This window comes from Coccinella septempunctata, chromosome 8 (assembly GCF_907165205.1).
Source record: "Coccinella septempunctata chromosome 8, icCocSept1.1, whole genome shotgun sequence".
NCBI lineage: Eukaryota > Metazoa > Arthropoda > Insecta > Coleoptera > Coccinellidae > Coccinella > Coccinella septempunctata.
Genome location: NC_058196.1, coordinates 16,275,273 through 16,291,110, shown reverse-complemented (window position 1 = coordinate 16,291,110; position 15,838 = coordinate 16,275,273). Strand labels below are relative to the sequence as shown.

The 15,838-nt window shown below is 39.8% G+C and overlaps 1 protein-coding gene across 4 annotated transcripts in view; it reads right to left on the bottom strand.

Annotated features, from left to right (window-relative positions):
- Positions 1-11,514: 11,514 nt before the first annotated feature.
- LOC123318654 (glutamyl aminopeptidase) overlaps positions 11,515-15,838 on the bottom strand; it is a 70,839-nt gene continuing 66,515 nt past the window's right edge. For all 4 annotated transcript variants that reach the window (XM_044905337.1, XM_044905336.1, XM_044905334.1 and 1 more), the window contains 6 exons: positions 14,615-14,694; positions 14,420-14,559; positions 13,184-13,313; positions 11,967-12,080; positions 11,802-11,910; positions 11,515-11,705 (listed from right to left, as the gene is read on the bottom strand). In XM_044905337.1, the coding sequence (XP_044761272.1) occupies positions 11,559-11,705; positions 11,802-11,910; positions 11,967-12,080; positions 13,184-13,313; positions 14,420-14,559; positions 14,615-14,694 (720 nt within the window). In that variant the 3' untranslated portion in view covers positions 11,515-11,558. The remainder of the gene's footprint in view (positions 11,706-11,801; positions 11,911-11,966; positions 12,081-13,183; positions 13,314-14,419; positions 14,560-14,614; positions 14,695-15,838) is intronic.

Sequence of the window (15,838 nt, the reverse complement as noted above, 5' to 3'; positions counted from 1 at the left end):
TCCTTCAATGTAGGATACGATGGTGTATGCATCTTTATCAGTGATAACATCCGACAGAACTATAAATTATCAGTTTACACCATTGCCACTCCTCATATAGATAATCTATTTCTAGTTATAAGGGAAAACAACGAACTCCTAGTGACGGTAGGTTGTGTCTACAGGCCCCGGGCATCCGCCTCCGACTGCACCCTCTTCTCCCATCTGGAACAGTTGTCTTGTAGTGGTAGAACTGTTTTTATTGCCGGCGATTTCAATTTCCCCGATCTGAAATGGCCTTTGCAGGCAACATTCCAGGGCACATCTCCGTAGCGCAGTTTGCAAAGTTGATCTTTTTTTTTTTTTTTTATAGCAGGGGGAATCTGCGACCGTGAAAACACGGGGCTCTATCTCTCGCCCAGAGGAACCCATTTCTAGGGAACACTGTGGGGTTACTCACTCTCCTGAGTTCGCTACCCACTAAACCTAACCTGCTTTTTGTTGGTTCCGGGCATTTGCCTATAAACCATTTATCCCTTAATCGGTTGATTTCTTCTTGCACATTGTCGTGCTAGGGTTTTCATGTTCGTCCATTTCGGATATCTCTTCTTAGTATAGTTTTAATAAGTTGTCGTACTCATTTTAATCTCTCCTCAATTGATCTCTCGGTCTCCTTTTGTAAATTCTCATTCTTCTTCTGTCTTCCTCCGGATCATAGTCCACTAGTCTCCTGAGTTCTTCGTTTGGATGTTCCTTCGCTGTTTCGAATAACTTTTCAGCTTTCCTCTTCATAAATTCGGTGATGGTTTCCCACTTCAAATCTCGATATATCTGTTTGTTCCTGACAAACCAAGGCGCATCTATGGCACATCGTAGTAGCTTGTTTTCTGATGCCTGAATTCTTTGTATATGGCTCTTTGCCGCGAATCCCCAAGCACCTGATCCATAAGTCAGTTGCGGTCTAGCAACGGCTTTGATTATTTTCAATTTTGTCTCATTTGACATGTGGCTCTTTCTACCTATCAGCGGGTAGAGCATATTCATCGCTGCCTTGGTTTTGTCAACGGCTTGTTTGATATGGCTTCTCCATGTTAGACCTTTGTCTAGGGTGATACCTAAATATTTTGCTTCGTTTTTCCATTCGATTTCTTCTCCATCTACCTCTAGATTTGTTGTAGTTCTCAGTCTCCTCTTCTGCAGTAATATCGCTTGGCTCTTTTGTCCGTTGAGTTTTATTTTCCATTTAATACACCAGTCATTTATTTCATCTATAGCTTCTTGTAACATTCCTTCTATAATTTCTGGCTTGCGATGTCGCATTGCGATTCCTGTGTCGTCGGCATATAGTGTCAGCATAGTCCTTGGAGATTTTGGTATATCGTGAATATATATGTTATACAGTAACGGCCCAAGTACTGACCCTTGAGGCACCCCTGCTTCCATATATCTGGTTGTGGAGTTTTCTCCTTCCACTTTCACGTAGAATCTTCTGTTCCTCAAATAATTCCTAATCAACTTGCACAGTTTCATTGAATATCCAGCATATCTCATTTTGTAAATCAATCCTTCATGCCATACTCTGTCGAATGCTCTGGCGACATCTAGTAGTACAAGACCGGTTGCTTGTTTATTTTGGAATCCTTCTGTTATGTATTCTGTGAGTCTCAGTAATTGCTGTTCAGTTGAGTGGTCTCTTCTGAATCCGAATTGCTCTGCTGGAATGAGATTCAGATTTTCAGTTTCTTCTGTAAGCCTCCTAGCGATTACCCTTTCTACTACTTTTCCTAGGGCGGACAATAAACTTATCGGCCTGTAGTTTTGGGGGAATTTCTTATCTTTGCCTGGTTTGTTGAACACTATGACTTCTGCAGTTTTCCACTTTTCCGGATAGTGTTCAGTCCTCATTATACCGTTTGCAATATTTGTGAGAGCAGCTATACCTTTTCTAGGTAATTTCTTCAACATAGCATTCGTTATTTTATCACTTCCGGGAGCTTTTCTATTTTTCAAGCTTCTGATTATCTCTTTTATTTCAAATGGAGAAGTTGGTTTTTCTATTTTGTCGTCTACTGGTGGTTCGTCCATTTCTTCTTCGTTGTTCTCTACAAGATCTTCCAGCTCGTCATTATCGTCATCAGGTCTGTAATTTATTCTCGATTCTCTTTCTATCGAGTCCGCCAGTGCTTCTGCTTTATCGATATTCGTATATGCCATTCCTCTTTCTCCGTGGAGAGGTGGTATTTTAGTCTTTTCTCTTCTCAGACATTTTTGCATTTTCCATGCAGAATGATCGATAGTATTTAGTTCTTGAACTCTTTTGTTCCATCTATTTGTTCTCATGTCCTTCAGGGCATTTTTTAGAACTTGGCTGTGTCGGTTTAGATTTCTCTTATTTATATCTGTTTTGTTGAGCCTGTATGTTTTTCTTAGTCTCCGATTTTCCCTGATGAGATCTTTGATTTCTCTGGGTGTATCACCGTGTGGATGTATCGGTGCTGGTCTCGTTATTTTCTTTGTGCTTTTTTTGTAGGCATCTATTATATTCTTTTCTAGTTTATCAACTGCTCTTTCTAGGTCTTCCGGTGTGTTGATTGTCGGTATTTCTGTTACCTCCGATTGTATCAGATGGCTATATTTCGTCCAATCGGTGTATTCTCTTGTTTGCATTAGTTCTCTTCTTGGCCCATCTCCTATTGTTAATTCGATGGGGTTGTGGTTAGAGGTTCCGTCCCACAAGGTCTCTATCGAGAATTCTCTAGTGATATTTTTCATAATTGCTATATCAATTATATCTGGTAATCCATTTCCGAATGCTAGGTACGTTGGTTCTTCAGGTCCAATAACGATAGCTTCATGTTTTTCAGCGAGATCTTTCAGTTTTCTGCCATTTCTGTTTTCCATCCTGCTGTTCCATTCTGGAGATTGCAATTAAAATCTCCGATGCAGATTTTCGGGTTTGTTCCATCTAGTAAGTTGTTGATTTCTTCTTCCAATAGGTTATTTGGGGGTCTTTTATATGCCGATGTGACTTCGACTCTTTGTCGATTTATTTCAGCTACAATCGTCACTGTTTCTATTTGTGACTCGTCAGATCTTCCTTTAAAATAGTGTTTCAGATCTCGTCTAACCAGTAAGGCAACACCTCCCCCAGTGTTTGCGATTCTGTCTAATCTATATATCTCATAATTCATGATATTCAATCGCGTATTTTGTTGTATTCTTGTTTCCTGTAAGGCTATAATATCAGGTTTTCTCTCTGATATTATTTCTTCTATCTCGGGTTTTCGAGTTCTGACCCCGTTTATGTTCCAGGAGACTATTTTAAGGGAATTTTTCCTAGTTGTATGTTCCATTATTTCAGTTTACTGAACATTCCTTGGAGTTTTTTCTCCATCTCTCTTTCAATTTTCAACATGATTTTGTTGAAAATTTTTTCAGTAAAAGTGTCTAAATCGTCGGCGGATTCAGAGACTTTTCTGTTTTCTTTTGTTTTGTTGATCGTAGGTTTAGCTTGGGGCATTTTCGGTGTCTCCTTCTTCTGTACTGGTTTGGGTACTTCTTTTTTCTTGTCGTCTACTTTGGAGGGGGTGGGCTTCTTTTTCTCCTGGACTTTTAGAGGAATCGTGCTCTGCTGAGCCGATTTCTGGCCTGTTTTCCTCTTCCTTGTAACTAATTTGAATTCGCTACATCCTTTGTAGCTTGCTGGATGGCCTTCTTCACCGCACAGAACGCATGTGGCATTTCTCTCCTCACCTTTTCTGGTAAGTTCACAATCTTTTGTGCAATGATTGCCCAAACATTTGACGCATCTGTATGGAAAAGAGCACTTGTTTTGGGCATGTCCGTACCTCTGACATCTGAAGCATTGGCTTGGATTTTCTGCCCTTCTTTTTGTTTCCACTACAATGCAGAGATTGTAGAGGCGTCTTATTTCGAAAATTTCCTTTCTCTGAGTTTTTACCAGGTATAAGGGTATAAACTTTTTGGTTTTATTGGATGTCATTCTGGACACCTCGGCGTCATGGATTCCTTGGACCTTTAGATCATTTTTTATTATATCTAGGTCAGCATCTATTGGGAGATGTCTTATAACTGCATATATCTTTTTCTCTTCCTCCATCTGGTACGTGAAGTACTCCTTACCAATCTGGTCAAAATATTTTGTTATGTTCCTGTAGTCGTCCACAGTCTAGGCTACGATCCTGATCCCGTCTTTTACGACGGTTGCTCTGTTGTAGCTGAATTTCTTCAAGTAGAGAGCTTTTGAGATCTCTACCCAATCGGCTGTACCCATCGTCGTGATGGGTGGAATTTTATCTTTTTTAGGTAACTCCGTTGCTTTTTTGCGGTCTCTTCGTCTGAAGATGAACTTTCTTTACGCGCGCGTTTTGTGGGCGGCGCGTTCTGGGTTTTAGCAACTTGAGTTGCAAAATTTCTCTTCTTCTCCGGTTCTGGAGCTACTTCCTGTTTGGAGGAATTTTTGGGGACCGCTACCGGCTTTGCAATTTCTGCAAATGTGGGGGATTTCTGTGCCGTATTCTGTTTTGCAATTTCAGCAAAACTAGGGGATTGAGGAGCTTTATTCTTGTTAACTTCCTCTCTCAAGAGGCGTATCTCGCCGACCAACTGAGACACGGTTTCAGTCAGTTTATTTATTTGAGCCTTCAACTGCCCATTCTCTTCTTTGAGCCTTACAAGCTCCTGCATCTCCATCGCTGAATTCTTCGGTGTCCGTAGCTTCCATGTAGGAACTCTCATTGTCTGAGACCTCCGACATGGCTTTTTGTCCGTATTGAACTATATGAGGTATTTCGGAATAATAATGAATATTGAAAATCCTTACTACTATGTTACTATTAAGCTATGTGGCTAAATTAAATATTTTCTATACTATCAGAAAAATAAATTGACTCACCAGTGATATCCGTAGAACCAGCGATCTTGGGATCTGGACTCGACACTGAATACACTGAATTTGAACGAATTTCCGCTCTATAACACATACACTTATAGAACTTACAAAAAAACTTCGGAAGTTTCGTACACGGAATCATAAATTCCGCAGCTTCGCCAGTGTACACTTTCACCTCCGCTTTCACTTTTACGGCACTGTGACACTTCGACTTTCTCGTCCGCTTTCTCTTTTATGACACTTCGACTTTCTCGTCCGCTTTCTCTTTTATAGCACTAGGAGCACTGTAGCACGTCTTCTCTTGTCAAGCGAATGACTCGGAATACAAAGTTGATCCAAAACTCTTCCTTCACTCAATTAGTGCCTACCACCTACCACCTACCAGATATCGAAGTGGACAGCAGCCTTCTCTTTTGGATCTCATTCTCGTCAATGACACTGATTTAGTGACGGAACTTGATTACTTGCCTCCCTTCGAGAAATCGGATCATGTGACACTTGCCACAAAATTTCAATTTACCTCACGGATTCGCGCTGCCTCAACTAAGTCAGTTAAGAGAATTGATTTCCAGGCCTTAAATGACGATCTTTCTATTGTGGATTGGGTGAGCAAATTCCATGGAAAGTCAACACAGGAAATGTGGGACGCTTTCATCTTCACGTTCGATGAACTACTCAATTCGCGTACTTCAATCCGTCAATTCAAATTCGATCCTAAGAAGCCCTGGATTACTAGGGAAACTGCTAAGGTGCTGCATCACAAGAAGGTCCTCTGGCGTCGCTTCCTCCGTTTTAAAACACGGGAGAATTACAGACGCCATAGATTGTACTCGAATACACTACATTTCAGACTTGCAAGGTACAGAGAGGAGTTCCAGATAAAGATAGCGGGTTCGAAGAATAAGAAACAACTGTACAAATTTTTACCGATCTTCCTTGAGTACTAAGGTAGGTGTCCCAGTTATAAGGGATGCCGATGGATCTGTCACTCTTGAGCCTGAAAAGTCTGCTGAACTCTTCGCCGACACTTTCTTCTCCAGCTTCATTGATGAACCTAGTGGCAAGATACCTGAAATAAAGACCCCTCGACAGACGAATAATCTCTGCAACATAGTTTTCACCGAATCCGCTGTTCTCGAGGAACTCAATTCTCTGGATGGTACATCTGCTCCAGGGCCGGACCATTTAACTCCTTTTGCTTTGAAGCAGAGTGCATCCTCGTTGGCCTTACCACTATCGCTCATATTCACTGAATCATTCAAATCTGGCATTATTCCTACTGATTGGCTTGTGGCAAGTGTTGCTCCCATCTTCAAGTCGGGAGATAAATTGCAGGCTTCGAATTACCGACCCATCAGCCTCACCTCAGTAGTATCTAAGATCTGCGAAAGACTCATTACCAGGGAAATGATATCATTTCTTTTGCAAAATGGTTCTCTTCCCGAGTGCCAGCATGGCTTTCTACCTGGAAGATCTGTCCTCACGAACCTTCTCACGAGTGTCCATGATTGGACGAGAATGGTGGATGATGGGCGGCCAGTTGATGTCCTCTACTTGGACCTCTCCCGGGCATTTGACCGTGTTCCCTTCAGGCGGCTCTTGCACAAACTCGAGCACATCGGTGTCAGAGGCAAGCTCTTGGAATGGATTGGAGCGTTTCTACGGGGTAGGCATTTTCGAGTGAAGGTCTCCGATATTGTTTCAACGCTCAGAATGGTGTCAAGTGGAGTGCCCCAGGGTACAGTTTTGGGTCCAATTTTGTTTCTTGTTTATGTGGCAGACCTCCCCCCACTACTTCAATCCAGGTGTTCTCAATACGCTGATGACCTGAAGCTGTACGCAGATCCCAGAACTGATTACCGGACTGTCCAGGATGACCTGAACTCTGTTGCTGAGTGGTGTGACGCATGGCTGATGTCGGTGAATGTTTCGAAGTGTAGAGTTCTTCATATAGGGAAAAACAATCCACTCTTACCCTACTACTTAAATGGGTCGCCGATCCAGAGTGCTGATTCTCATGTGGATTTAGGTTTGGTTGTGAACAGAACGCTAACATGGTCTGACCATATAGCGAATATCTCAGCAAAAGCGAAGAAGATGCTATACCTGTTCTACAAGTCATTCCCAAGTATGGACATCACAACATGCTCCCTTCTGTATAAGACGTACATTCGACCGGTGTTGGAGTTCGCTGGGCCGGTTTGGTATCCGATCTATCAGTACGATGGAGACCTCCTGGAGTCGGTGCAGCGCTTTGCAACGAGATTGCCCTATGGATATCTCCGTCCTGACTATCCAACGCGACTGAAGATCTTCTCCTTGCCAACTGTTGAGGATCGTAGACTACGTGGGGATCTCATCGTGACGTACCGAGCTCTTCGCGGACATTTTGGGGTGGATCTGTCACACATGTTCCCACTTAACATCAATAACGCTCTACGTGATCATAACTTTAAGCTCGCCAAGGAAGTTTTCAGGACAACAGGCCGCCAGAAGTTTCTGCCCAACAGAGTGTTCAGTGTTTGGAACAGCTTACCGGTTGAGGTTGTGAACGCTAGTAGTGTGAACTCTTTTAAAAATAGATATGACGATTGGTGTGCTCTGATTTCGAGGCAGTGAAAAACATTTTCCGTTCTATTTCGAATTTTGTTCCTCGGATGCTAGAAATTTTTCTTTGTTGTTTTTCCTTTCTGTAAAGATTTCTCTTTGTTTCAAACATTTCTGCTGGGCCATACTGGTTGTGATTTTGTATTCATTATTGTATTGAGTCATAAAAGGCTAATAGGCCTCGACTCTATTTTGTATTTAATAATAATAATAATAACATGGGTTGCCTACTTTTTCCTTGGTAGGTACTCCTATGAGGTTGCCGGGTACAAAGAGGTAGACAACCGTCATTTATATACCCTCATCAGTTATTTAATTGGCTTTTTTTTTAAATGAATGGTCACTTTATTCCATATCTCACAGTATTAGGTTGCCTGGTCAAAAGTGGGGCACATCCATGGTTGTCTAGATTTTATATGTTAAGGTTTAAACGCTAGCAAGGAGATCGACAGAGATTTCAGAAAGACGATTTTTCTGATCTTAGGAGGGTGCTTCATTGATTAAATGCTGGAATTGAAACAGATTGAATATTAACAATAATTTCAAATTCTTTTCATTCACACATTGATTTATCAATACTATAATAAAGCCATACATAAGCATGTAAATTTATTCTGATTCTGACTCATCAGACGGATCCACCTCAAAATCAATTTCTTCTTCGTTCTCCTTGGTTTCCAAGGTATCGAATATATCCTGGACTTGTATCACTTGTAAGGGTGTTGCATCCCCTACAAAGCATGTTGGCTTCAAATAGCCATCCAAAAACCAACCTCATTTTTCCGGGTTGAGTTTGATGCAACATCGATCAGTTGCATGAAGCGTTAACAAAAATTGTACGCAAAATTTTTGTTTTAGCTTATACACTGCTTGATGCCATAAATAAGAGCAGTAAACTCCTGAACACATTCAATTTTCTCTCCGACAAAAAGATCTGCTGGATCTGTCAATGATGCGAATATTTCTTGGATGTCTATTCGTTTTGAAAATATTTGAAAAGGCTTGGCTTTCCCCTTGTTAATTATAAAACGCGGCTGTGTAATCACAGCCCGTAAATGCGTGGAAAGCTGGCAAACCCCTGCATAAAGTGGTACCCAACTTCATCGCCAGCTCAGTACAATCTATGCAATCAAAATCTTTGTATTAGTTTTCTTTGATGAGCCTGCCAAAAAAATTTGAAATTATTGTTAATATTCAATCTGTTTCAATTCCAGCATTTAATCAATAAATAAGCACCCTCCTAAGATTGGAAAAAGCGTCTCTCTGAACTCTTTGTCGATCTCCCTGCTAGCGTTTAAACCTTAACATATAAAATCTAGGCAACCATGGATGTGCCCCATTTTTGACCAGGCAACCTAATACTGTGAGATATGGAATGAAGTGACCTTTCCTTTAAAAAAAAAGCCAATTAAATAAATGATGTGGGTATATAAATGACGGTTGTCTACCTCTTTGTACCCGGCAACCTCATAGGAGTACCAAGGGAAAACTAGGCAACCTATGTTTTCTTTATTCCTCGTGTAATATTCTGTCGAATTATGCTGGATTTTCATAAATAACAAATGAGGGTAGTAGATCAAAAAAAGGTGATGAAAGTTAACATTATTTAACACTATTGGCCCCTGATTTAGCTAGGCAACCCATTTGCGATCTATCAATGCACATATTGTCTAACTTATAACATTTGTCATCATCAAATAACAGATGACGGTATATATTTCTTATATCGTATCTTAGACTATAAGCGTATCGAAGGCTTTTGCCACATCGATAACTGCATATCATAACATTGTTTTCTCTTGGTTTTGGCATGGTGTATTAGTATGTCCAGTATGGTTATATTTTCTGCTGTTCCATCAGCTGCTGTAAATGCTCTTTGTCTCTCATCAACCAACTTAAGCTTGCTCAGTCGTGTTGCCAAAATTTTGTGGAAGTGCCTAACGACCACCAAAGAGATAGAGAGGGGTCTGTACTCTGCAGGCAGATTTGGGTGGTTCTTTTTAGGTATGAGAATAGTTCTACTTCTGATTATTTCTGTTGGAAAACACTCGTTCAGTAGAACTAGGTTATAAAATAGTGCTCTTAGTTTAGCTGGTAATTTTTGCCATTGATTGGCCTTAGTCCCATCAGGACCAGCTGCTGTGTTTTCTTTCAACTTATTCTCATTTATTTCTGTTTAATTAATTGCTCATTTGCCTGATATCTTTCATCTGCATAATAGTTCTTTGATGGGGTTTCTAGAATTGGAGCCCAATATTCAGTCAGTTCTTCATGACTGTGTACCACTTTCTTTTCACCGCCCAATATTTTATTCAATGGCAGAGGAGCGGCATTTTCGCCATAAGTCTTGAATTGTGGCGTAATTTCTTCTTCTGAGACGTTTAGATGATGCAGGTTTTGGGGCTCTTTGTGAAGCATTTCTAGAAAACGTACTTTCTCTATTATTTTGGTTCTGTTCATGCCTCCCCTCAGTCTCAGGTGTTTGCGTTGCGGGAATATTTCCCTCAGCCACTCAACCAGATCCAACTCTTGAACCGACCCATTCCTAATAGCTGTTAATGCATGGTGAATTAATATACCTGTCATGTGCGTATCGGTATCAAACAGAGAGTCGGCTTGTTCTTTGATTTTTGTCTCCAATTCATTACGATATTCATCAGAAACCTCTGTCACCGATCTCATTAGATTATCATCTCTCTCTGCATTGGCTCCATTCAGCTGTTCTACTGCTGACGCTTTAAGCGGTGAACACATATGAGCGGCCGCGGCCGTGATCACGATCGTGAGACATCGCGACTGAATGCCGCTATATCGCTGAACAGATCGTGATATTATGTGCGGAATATGACATTTGCATGGGACGCTTCTCGATCGTGATCGTGGCCGCGGCCGCTCATATGTGTTCACCGCCTAATTGAGATAGTTGACTCTGACATCAATTCTCAATACGAAAAGGTAGGACTTAAATTTACACCACCGCATTAGAGTCGCGCTAGACAGAGAAGCATCAAATGTGCCTATGTGCGTACCACAATAAATACATACATAGCATTCAATGGCCATTCCATGTGTTCCAAGGGAGAAATGTTTGATCGATTCAGATGTTGAAGAGATATCTGGGTTTTACTGTTTTGTTGATAAAAACAGATTATATATTATATTATATTTTCACACAAATGAGTTTTTGAACCACCACACGTGTTTCGCTACCACAATATCAGGTAAGAGAAGGTAGATTGTCGTGGTTCAAGAACTTATTTGTGTGGAAATCATATAAAGCTTTTTTATTCTTTTTGCAGTTCCATAATGGACTTTCATCAGTTATCGGCCACATCAAATTTTTTCAGTCTAGTGCAAATTAAGTGAGACATTTTTTGAAGGAACTTGATCGAAGGACTAGTTTTCATCAATTTATCGGCACATGTATCAACGATTCCCCTTGAACACAGTAATCGGTGAATCTTGGCTCTGCTTCGTTGCATTTTTCACTATTTTTTCTATTTTATTATTTTCTAATGTGTTCAGTAATTGTCAATACTAATGACGTCAAATGACACGGGGTCAACCTTATCATTGTTTTTTCGCCTTTTTCTACCAGATTATAAACCTGTGTTTTTCTACTTATTACCTTTATTTCCAACCTCTTGTACACAGCAGGGGGCACTTCTACCAGAGTGGGGTATTATGATAGCAGAAGAACAGAAAAAGGTACATAGAGGGTTCAGTATTATTCAATAGGAACTTTTTGACATTTTCTTTTAAATACTCTCAATCTCATATAGTTATGTTCCAAATAGATAATGGCGAATTCTAAATATGCAGATACCTACTCAAGGCATTGTGATGCATTCTATTTGAGAAATATGATTGAATAATGCTAACGAACTCCTGGATTACGATGAACCAGACATTTATGGAAGGAACGTTGACTTTTCTGATTAGGATCAGTAACACAAATAGAATTAATCTCTCTAAACGTAGGTGCATGGGTACTTGAAAACAAAACAGTGCGAAAATAAAAGGTAGAAATATTTAATTTACAAATATATACAAAATTTTTCTAGGAACTATTTGCCGATATCCATTTTTCAACCGTGTCTTTGTACTTTGATAACCATACAATGTTATTCTTGACGTTTTCCAATGCTCTCTCTCGGGCTGCTGTACCTGCTCCCCCTTCTGGGTAGGCTTTGAAAAATGATTGCATCTGAGAACATAAGATAAATTTGAGCACTCTAATTATACTTATGCAATAGGTATGTCAATTTCAGAAAAAAAAACCGTAAAGAAATGTAACAATCACCTCTGACAACTTGATTTTGGTGGAGAATCTGGATGTGACGGCTGGTATCATCTCCCCTAAATATCTGCTGTTCAACGTGAAACGTTTGATGAAAACGTCCCAGTTTTCCCTAGAAAATTTTCGGAATCAAGTATCATCTTCGATGTGTGCCAAAAGAAATTTTACCTGACATAATCCCATACTATGGGTACTCCAATAGGATTCCTCGACATCATAATGATAAAATTGATATAATCTTGCGATCTTATATATGTTTCATCTTTGCCTAGATCAAGTAATCTGAAAAAAAAATTAAAAACATTTCATATTATACCAGACATTTAAAGTTTACACTTTGATAAGTGGGTTACATTCCGCTGGGAGCTTAAGGTCTATTGTGTTCTTCATCAATGCTGTTCTCACAACAGGAGGGCTTCAAGGAGGCTAATATCTTATTCCTCCTATGATTCTCTCGTCCAAGACATTCTTTGCGGAGGCTTGCAATGACAAGGCATTCTGTGACCAGTTAAACAGGAGTTTGCTCCTCTCCTCATGATAAGCCGATTCTTATCATGTGCTTCCCGAGGCGACAATGTCCTTTGAGGAAGCCAGTGGCTTCCTGTGGACTTTTTGGAATGATCAATTCCTGGAAGGTATAGCGTCCGTGGCTTGGTGGTCAAAGCTTCGGCTCAGTATTCCGCAACCGCAAGGTACTGAGTTCGATCCCAGGCTAGAGAAGAAGTTTTGTAGTCGATCGGGCACGGGCCATCAGTGCATAAGGTGGTGTAAGGACTCAGTAACAAAACCTTCACAAAACACAACTGGTTCTCCGAACTCGTACAAGCTCACGGAGCTTCTGAGGGGTACTTCGGTACTTACGGAGAATCAGGATAATATAGAAACATGATTGATATATGGTATAGAATTATCCTACTGAGTGTTTCTCTTTCAGTTTTTTCCTTCTCCACGAACTCTTTAGTATAGGTGCATTTTCCTATACCACAAAAAAGTTTTGGGCCAGTAAGTGGTCATTGTGCTTCCCTTCTGGCGAGTGTATTGGCCTTTCGTTTCCTCTGATTCTAGAGTGACTAGGAACCCAGACTGAATAGACCTTGTTGTTTTCTCCCATTGCATTAAGATTCCTTCGGCACTCCCATATCAGCTTTGGGTCGACGACATAGGAGTTCAGTGCTTTGATAGCAGCTTGACTATCAGAATGGACCACTGTGTCACATCCTTGATAGTTTCTTTTGAGGTTCATGTCTACGCATCTTTCGATTGCAAGTATTTCTGCTTGAAAAACGGTATAGACTAGTATAGAGTTTAGACTTATCGAATGTCTTTTACATGATGGTTTGTTATAAATAAAAATCAAGCAAAAAAATTTTCATATTACAATATACCTATATAAAAGAGTAGGGTTGTTCACAGCAGTCAATCCTCTCAGAAGCTTCAGCTTTTCATTAGCATCAGATTCCTCTTGGAAAATCTTGAACAACTTTTCCCACTTATCCAGGTCAGCATTCTTCATACCTGGAAATCACAATCAATGTAAAACAAGTCCAAGGCTTTCAAAATGTACTGCTCGTTAAAAGTTGAGGTTTTGATATTTCTGATTTTTATTCTAAACACTCCAATTTCTTTTTGCGCTTAGAATTGGAAACTTGAAAAAAATGTAATCACAGTAACAAAAATACTATATATGGAAAATTATGAAATTTAGGAAAAACCCCAATACAAAATATGAGCTCAAAAAGCATCCATAACTACTTGGCATCTGCTACGAATGCTTTCCACCACATTATTTTTATTAAATCCTGCTTAACTTGTTGCTGCTGTTGAAGCGTTTCAGGCTATGGTCTTTGGGTATCAAGGACTCTTTGTAATAGATCAAGCGTCCTCGTTTCGATTCAGGTCAGGGGATCATGGACCTCTAGATGTGGAACACCCTGGTTTATTATAGCAGTAATCATCTGCTGGAATCTCTCTGTGACAGTGCATTATCAACCAGAAAACCGAAGATTTCGCCAATAGCTAAGTAATATTGTGGAACTACCCCATTGATAACTTCATCAACATATATGTATCTGAGAATTCCTGGTTCTTTAGAGTTCTGTTATCGAAACAAACTCCACCCCAAACCACAATTTCGTCTCCCCGAAAAGGATCAACTCCTAGTACAAATCGGCGGCTTCTTCATGTGCCATCTCGAAGACGTTGACTCACAATTATGTAATTGCCGAGAGGCTGTTACTGTTAATAGACAGTCTTTTATTGGCGTTGGTATACAACTTCTGGATCTTTGATTTGAGGAACAGTTCCAGTGGTAAAGTATCGCGGTAGTACATGTGTAGGTATATGAGTAAAGGTGATGTCACACTATAGCTAACATTGAATTATTTGGAAACTTGCACTTGTGTTCGATCAGCCTGAAATATCCCAAGGTCTGTTGGCATCTTTACCGGATAAAATTTGTCTTCGCATAATGAAAATTCGATTTCTAAACGAAATACATTCTGAAGAAAAAAATCATAAAAATGAGCATATCTGACACAAGTGGCCAAAATATGAATAAACCTCATGAAAACTCGCTCTATGATGAACCGGAACCCGTTTTTATAATATTTATTAGAACTCACCATATTTATAGATGATTTCTCTTAAATCTGGTGATGCTGATCTGGTAGTGAACCAAATGTCCAATTGATTTGCCGCGTCCTTGAGCGCTGCGTCGTATTCAATCTCACAGGCTAGCTTCAACACCAACACACGGGTCAACCTAGAAGAAAATCCCGTAATAGACTGGAAGTTAAAGATGATCAGTAATGTCTCACTTTTTCAGATGAGAGTCATCTTTGCCGATAATCCAAGACAGGTTTTTGTATATTGGATTCAGGATCTTGATGACGTAATGCTGCAAAACAAAATATAAATTGCAATTTACCATGACGACATCTTCAAAATAAGCTGAGTTTCCTCCGAGAGGGAAGATTTTCATAAGGATTTCATGTTGATTGAAATTGAAATTTAACTCGAATTCACGAAGTTTTGTGATTTTGTTGTTAGGGGTTAATATACTGCATAGAAAAAATAGAGGAAATTAAACATATTGTGAAACTATTACACATTGGATTTTTAGGTATAATTCCAGTTGGTTAGATTTTCTTGGAAAAAAATAACTCTCACCTCTGCGCTGGTTCTTGATGGATGATAAAATATATTTTGCAAACAAAATTGATTTCAGAAAAAATATCACATCTTATTTTATGGAAAAAATATACTTGATTAACTGGGAATACTTGAATCCACTGCTCATCGAAATTTCATCCTCCTCGGTTCAAGGGGTCCGTGAAGTTAGCGAAAAAAATATAGTGCCTAATTAGTGCCTATTAGTGCCGTATAAATCTTTGACAGCGCCATTGTAGTTTTTGAGAAATTGATAATTCAAGTTCTTGGTGCTGACCATGGGTATGTAACTAAAGTAAGAAATTGAGAAGCAGCTTCTGATTGGTGGCACCTTCAATGGCCGCCAAGCATGCGCAAAACTTCGAATTGCCGTCCGGTGGCCGGTGCCGTGTTTTGAATTTTGAACTTCGCTCAGCAATGCTTATTATTTGTGTTCTGTGGCAATGACGACGGATCTATTACAGAGAATGACTCGCATACCTCTCCATAGATGGCTACGTTGTATCAAAACACATAATATCGTGTAACTCAAAAACTACAATGGTGCTGTCAAAGATGTATGCAGCACTAATTGGCACTAATGAGGCATTAAATATTTGACATAGTTTCAGAATTAGTGCTTTCAACTGTTCGCTAACTTCACACTTGTTCAAAAAGCATCAGGCAATAACTATAAAACTAAAAATGATATCGCATCCGTTTTAACGGCACTAATAGGCACTAATTAGGCACTGATTATTGCAGCAAAAATTTTCACGATATTCCAATATGTTGGTGCTGAGCGTGAAGTCAGCACCAAAGGAAATAATCTGTGATATTATTAAAACCGTTTATTTTTTTCCATTCCATTTTCCAAAAGCACTAATAGACAC